This window comes from Notothenia rossii, assembly GCF_949606895.1.
Source record: "Notothenia rossii genome assembly, contig: scaffold_129, whole genome shotgun sequence".
NCBI classification, from domain to species: Eukaryota; Metazoa; Chordata; class Actinopteri; order Perciformes; family Nototheniidae; genus Notothenia; species Notothenia rossii.
In genome coordinates this window covers 75,951-82,036 of record NW_027639909.1, presented here as the reverse complement: position 1 = coordinate 82,036, position 6,086 = coordinate 75,951, and the positions used below count along the sequence as shown (strand labels likewise).

Sequence of the window (6,086 nt, the reverse complement as noted above, 5' to 3'; positions counted from 1 at the left end):
GGGTAGCATTTGCTTGGCATTTCCGGGTATATCTCCACTGGTTGGGCCACGTTAACAATACTGTGTAATTGTCACGTTTGAAGGGACGAAATCGTGACAGCTTCACGTCTCCCATCATGGTAAATCGTCACATGTTCACGTCTTGCCGTGATACCGGGTTGTGCTGACCATGTCCATGCCTTTATGACAACAGTGTACCAATCTTCTGATGGCTACTTCCAGCAGGATAACTCACCGTGTCACAAAGCTCAAATATTCTCCAACTGGTTTCTTGAACATGACAATGAATTTTACTCAAATGTCACAGTCCACAGTCATCAGATCCAAATCCTACAGTGCACCATTGGGATATGGTGAATGAGAGATTTGCGTCATGGATGTGCAGCCGACAAATCTGCAGCAACTGTGTGATGCGATCAGGTCAATATTGAGTGAAATCTCTGAGGAATGCTTCCAGTACCTTGTTTAATCTATGCCATGAAGACTTAACGCAGTTCTGAAAGCAGATGGGGGTCCAACCCATCCTAGCAAGGTGTACCTAATTAAGTGGCTCGTGAGTGTATTACTTAGCTCAATTTGTATTGTTAGTGTGTGTCTGTAGGAGTAAAGTCTAGACACATTCTTTGGATGTAAGCATTGGCTAATTAAACAGATCATGATTAAATGACATGATGATAATAAGGGTGATCACCAAAACCTTATACCAGGGGTGGGGAACCTCTGGCCCTCGAGGTAACTCGGATCTGAAGGTGACTGATAACTGCTAATGGCATTTACTTGAATACCAGACATAGTAAATGCAAAGCAGGATCATATAAAAAAAAAGGTAATAAACAAGCCATTCAATCGTAATACTCGTTTTAATACGTTGACATGCATACAACACAATAGACTTGTTAAGTCCTGTTCGTTGTCCTGTTTGTTGTCCTTATCACCGTCCTGTTAGTTTTCCTCATCACCGTCCTCATCACCGTCTTGTTCGTTGTCCTCATCACCGTCCTCATCACCGTCTTGTTCGTTGTCCTCATCACCGTCCTCATCACCGTCTTGTTCGTTGTCCTCACCACCGTCCTCATCACCGTCCTGTTCGTCGTCCTCATTACCATCTTCAATGTCTTCCTCCATCATGAGAAAAGACGAGTCCGAGCCAATACAGCTGTAGGTGCTGGTGACTCTGCTCAGTTTCTGCTCCAGAAGATATTGATGGTGTAAAATACAGCAGTGCAGTCCCCTGTATCCCTCTTCTGTTATATCGCTTGGAGAAACTAAAATAAAAAGACAAAATGACAGTCTATGTAAGGCAACTTTTAGTTAGCATTGATGTTGGTTCCATATAAGCAATTTTAATGTTTAACTCCGAGGCTGTATATTAGCTAAAAAGATTTGTGATTCAGAAAAAACGCAATCATTACAGATGCTATTCAGTGATAGACATTTGACACTGGGAGGGGGGCAGTGGCAAATGTTATAAATCGGTATTTGTGGAACATACTTTGGTTTCTGATGTCGTCTTTTGTCTGATGAAGGAGGCGGTCCAGTTTGTCCAGTGCCTGCCTCAGATTTTGACAATGCTGGGTCATCTCCTTCACAATGATGACTTTCTCCTCTTCCATACGCCTGACCAGCATAACCTGGTCAAAAAGTCACCTCTTTGTGCGCAGGTTCACCACTATAATGGAAAAAACACAAAATATAACAACCACAATGGTAAGGCTAATAAAACAAATAATATCAGTTTGTATCCAATCTTTTTTAATTAAATTGACCAAAACCTTAAAATCTGGTAAAAAAAAATTCAACCTCGCCGCTTGCTGAATTTTTTCAATTCTGTCTATGTTGGCAGAATTACATTCAGTATGTCTTGAGATTCAACATTAGTATGCAGTTCAGGGTGGTCAGGAAGGGTTTTACTGTTTCCATAGATATGCCTGTCCCAGTGAGACTAGACTATTAAGACTTGATAGGGCAACATCATACAGACCTTTCAATATAATTATTTTAGAATGATTTGTTGTGATCATGATGATTTGTGACACCTATGTTGACAGCTCTGTGTTACATTGGTGATTGTATTCTAGTACTTCAACTGAATTTATGGAATATCTAGGGCAAACAAAAACAAGTTGTTTCTTACCATCTCCTTGCGCCTCCCAGGGCAGAATGACATCCTCAGACAGACCGCATGCTGCTTCTGTGTCAATTTTCTCTGAACAGGCATCAATGGTGTTGTACTGCAGTATCCTCTCTCTGAGTTTCTTCTTGAGCTCTGTCAGTCTTCTCCGTTTGCGTTGCCTTGTTTGGTTGCTGTCTGTAAAGTAAAACAAAATACAAATAAACTAATATTAATAATACAAACAACAACAACAAGAAACAAATATTGTTTCTAGATAACGTAATAATAAATACCATTTTGTCGATAGAGGTCGTGTTTCTTTCTTCGGAGGGAATAAATAATTTCATCTATTTCTCTCTGGAGCTCCTCTTGGCTACTCTGGGCTCCATGTTTCTCTTGAAAACAGAAACAACAAGGTGTAATCATAAAACATGAAGCCAAATGTTTGGAAATATGGAACCAAATCTATACCACAGTGATCATATAACATACCAGTGGCTGCCCATTGCTTGACCTCCAACACCCACTGCTCCGTGTCCTCCAGGGAGATGTTCAGCTCTTGCTTGAGACTCTCAAGATTGTCCACTTCAGTTTGTGCTCTCTGTGTAGTCTGCTTAGAATGTTTAAAAGGAAAAAGTGAATATGCGTTCCAGTTGGTTGAGAAGGTTGTTTTTTACTGAATTCCTTTATGCACATTAACTGACCAGACAACAACATGAAATGCTAAACACCTTCTCTTCAAGGTTGGCAAGTATCACCTTAGTTTCCCTTTTTTTTCAAGATCAAGCAGGATTAACATTATTATTATTATTATTATTATTATTATTATTATTATTATTATTATTATTATTATTATTATTATCCAGAAATTCAGATGAATCAACCTATAGTGCTTTATTAAAAACAAACAGAACAGAGACTCTCTTGGCAGAACAGTGTGCCATGGCAGCACCATCATAATGAAATGATTGCAGAATACATTCAATTCAACAACATGTAGCTAAGGATGGTGTTAAATTACTACAACAACAAACTCGGATAGTCTTAATATACATTTTGAAATGCAGCATGGACGTCTTACTTTGACAAATCTCTTTGAGAGTGTCTTGTGGAGATTCTCAACCTTCCTGTGGTTCCATTGCATAGCCAGCACGGTTATCATATCTGCTCTAGCTGTAAACACAAAAACATGAAAATTCATATGAGCTTTACAATGTGGCACTACTTAAAACTATTTGTTTTCCTCTACCAACCTGATTTGGTCATGTATTTTGTTGTCAGAGCTGCCCTTGAGAGGAAGCTGTTAACCTGTTCCACTTCCTCGCCGACAGTATTTCCAGCACCTTCCTGGCTTCTGCCACCCCACTTCACCTGCTCAGAATCATAAACAATGAGATCTAGCTATTTAGTTCAATATTATAATTTCTTGTACTGTACATCTTTAGTTATCATCAGTGTCAGGAGCAATTTCAGAAAGTTAAAATGTTCTGATATTGAATTATGCTTTGAACTACAATGTCACAACTGCAGTTATTTGAAGCTCTATTCATTCATTATTTCTACAGTGCGGATATATTTACTAAAATAAACATAATGGGTTTTGGAAGCCTATCCTTGTGACAGTCTCTTTTGTCACAATTTTGTCAACATTTGTAACTATTACAATTATTCCACAGGCTTGAATAGAATATACTACATGATATTCTTATGTGCACTACAATTTCTAAAACATTTGAATCTAGTGACACAAATGTTTAACTTGCATACTGTACCTCGCATTTGCCTGTGTGGGCCTTGGCGTGCATTACAGAGAGAAAAGGTTTCATCTCTGTAAGTGGTTGGAGCTCAGGCAACTTTGCTGCCATCTTCTTCAAATAAGGCCAGTACCTGTAATGACAAAATCAATTAGCTTTTCCAGTTGCATGATGGCATAATAGTAAAAAGATAAACCAGGTCCTTAAAATTACCAGTACAATCCTTGTAACCAACATCAGCATTTATCCAAATGAATGCTTTTTTTGCTTTACATCTACTGGATGTGCAAGAATTAAATAGATAACACGTTTCCCACAAACACTTCCAATTTTGCAATAGTTATAACTACCTGCAGGCAACATCCATACAAAAGAATGTTGCATTCGCAACTTCAGCCAGCTCCTTCTGCAGGAACATTGGGTAGGCATATATTTCACCACGGTAGTGATTTAGGCCTTGTAGTAAGATGCCATGTCTGCACACAGCTATTTGCAGTCCTTCCTCATCCACCTTGGCCCTGGACTTGTGTGAGGTTTCTCTGCAAGCTGTGAATGTTGCCGGTCCACAAACATCACGACCACTTTTCTGAAATAGACACAATCTGTTACATTTAACCCTGTGCTAAGAAAAATAAATAAAGGGTTAAGGGATTGAATAGATTCTTACAATCGTCATCTGGCTCCTGATTTTACTGTCCTGGGCAATGAACAGTCCATCAAATAGAGACGGTTCATCTGTCCTGCGAAATTCGAGAAAGACATTGTAAGCAACATTATCATACATACATAAGTTTGATTGTGTCCTCTATTTAATGTGGCCAATTTGCTTTTGCCATAACATTTTCATAAATGTGGAAAAGGTCTTTGTGAATTTGATCTGTAATTCTGTGTAAAGTCTTTTGCCACCATTATTTAACATTAGTGAAAAGTTTACTGACTTCTTGTAAAAAGGTAAAAATAAAAGTACATCCTTTATATTGATGGGCATGGAATAGGGCAGAGGAAGGCATAGAAAAAGGTTCCTGGGCAATTTAATACATTTTTCATGAAGCGATTATATCCAAAACTGGTTCTTAGCTCCAACATATCCAACTAACGTCAACCATTTAACATTTTAAAGTTGAGTTAACTTTACAGGCGTCATATATAATAATTTTTATGAATTGGATTTATATAATTATGTGTAATTTCAAACCAACTATTGTTTTCTGATGGTCTACAAACTTTGGAAAAAGAAATTGCAGAGTTGGGGAAAGTTAGACATTTCAGCAAAGACATTCAGCTTAGTCAATAAAACAACAACTAAAATGAGAATATGATTTCACTGACCCTCTGGACTTCTTGAAGCGATAATGCTTTCTATTGCCATCTACAGCAATAGCCAGCATGTCAGGTGTGCATGCTGGGCATTTAAAGGGCTCCACCAGGCATAGATCTTCTTGTCTGTAATTACAGAAGGCAAACTCCCGAAAGACTCTGTGGAAGATATCGCTACAGATTCTGCCTGTCTGGAAAAAAGAATGGTATTCATTTGGTTAATTAAAAGTTTGGTATTCAAACATCTTGAAAACCACATTTTATTCTTACCCTTCCTGTGGAAAACGATCGATGTTCAAGCATTTTTATAAATACTTGCTGGGATAATGCTGGGCTGGCCAATTTCATTTGCTCGAATGATGTGAACACATCAAAGTTAAAAATAATTTTGCAGCTGTCGGTTGCTGGCCAGTATTTGTATCCCAGCAAGTCACCTATGCTCGGGGACCATTTGGCGGAACAAATTGGGCAGCACACAGAAGGCAGACGAACGTTGTATGGACCTGAGAAAAAATATAAATGTGCAATTTGACAGCTATCTATGCAATGTAGGACAAAAGTATAATAGTAATCCTGTATTTCTGCTTGATCGTCTTCTGGTGGCAACAAACCATTGATAGTCACCAACACGGTCTGCTTTCCTGGGATGATGGTGAAATCTTGGCTTGGACCAGAGAAGCAGATTTGGGATGGCGGAGGAATTGGAAGCAGACACACTGCAGCAAAGACAATTTCAGAGATTCATATGCATGTTAGGACATGTTAGGAAATGTAGTCAATACAAATTGAGACATTTTAACTGTTAAAGCAAACTTCCGACATGGTGAAAATGATGCCGCTGTATATGTAGTGCACATTAGGAAACCATGGTAAGGGAATATGTAATACCTTATTTGAACCCA

At 38.6% G+C, this 6,086-nt stretch overlaps 1 protein-coding gene across 2 annotated transcripts; it reads right to left on the bottom strand.

Annotated features, from left to right (window-relative positions):
* Nucleotides 1-841: 841 nt before the first annotated feature.
* Nucleotides 842-3,977, bottom strand: LOC307027256 (uncharacterized protein). Of its 2 annotated transcripts, none has more exons than XM_079695467.1 (8): nucleotides 3,886-3,977; nucleotides 3,367-3,484; nucleotides 3,195-3,286; nucleotides 2,606-2,723; nucleotides 2,407-2,508; nucleotides 2,135-2,308; nucleotides 1,493-1,669; nucleotides 842-1,291 (listed from the first exon to the last, which is right to left on the bottom strand). In XM_079695467.1, the coding sequence occupies exons 1-7, from the start codon at nucleotides 3,937-3,939 to the stop codon at nucleotides 1,644-1,646; spliced, it is 684 nt and encodes a 227-aa protein (XP_079551593.1). In that variant the 5' UTR covers nucleotides 3,940-3,977; the 3' UTR covers nucleotides 842-1,291; nucleotides 1,493-1,643. The 2 variants fall into 2 exon arrangements, with proteins under 2 accessions (XP_079551593.1, XP_079551592.1); XM_079695466.1 differs by having other exon boundaries at nucleotides 842-1,265.
* Between the last annotated feature and the right edge of the window lie 2,109 nt (nucleotides 3,978-6,086).

What these genes read in the sequence shown, in the direction of transcription:
- LOC307027256 (XM_079695467.1), bottom strand. Translation starts at nt 3,939, where the DNA reads ATGAAACCTTTTCTCTCTGTAATGCACGCCAAGGCCCACACAGGCAAA. An exon ending in TCTCAAAGAGATTTGTCAAA is followed by an intron (nt 2,724 to 3,194) that starts GTAAGACGTCCA and finishes CATTCTAAGCAG; the next exon opens with ACTACACAGAGAGCACAAAC. An exon ending in CGACCTCTATCGACAAAATG is followed by an intron (nt 2,309 to 2,406) that starts GTATTTATTATT and finishes TTTACTTTACAG; the next exon opens with ACAGCAACCAAACAAGGCAA.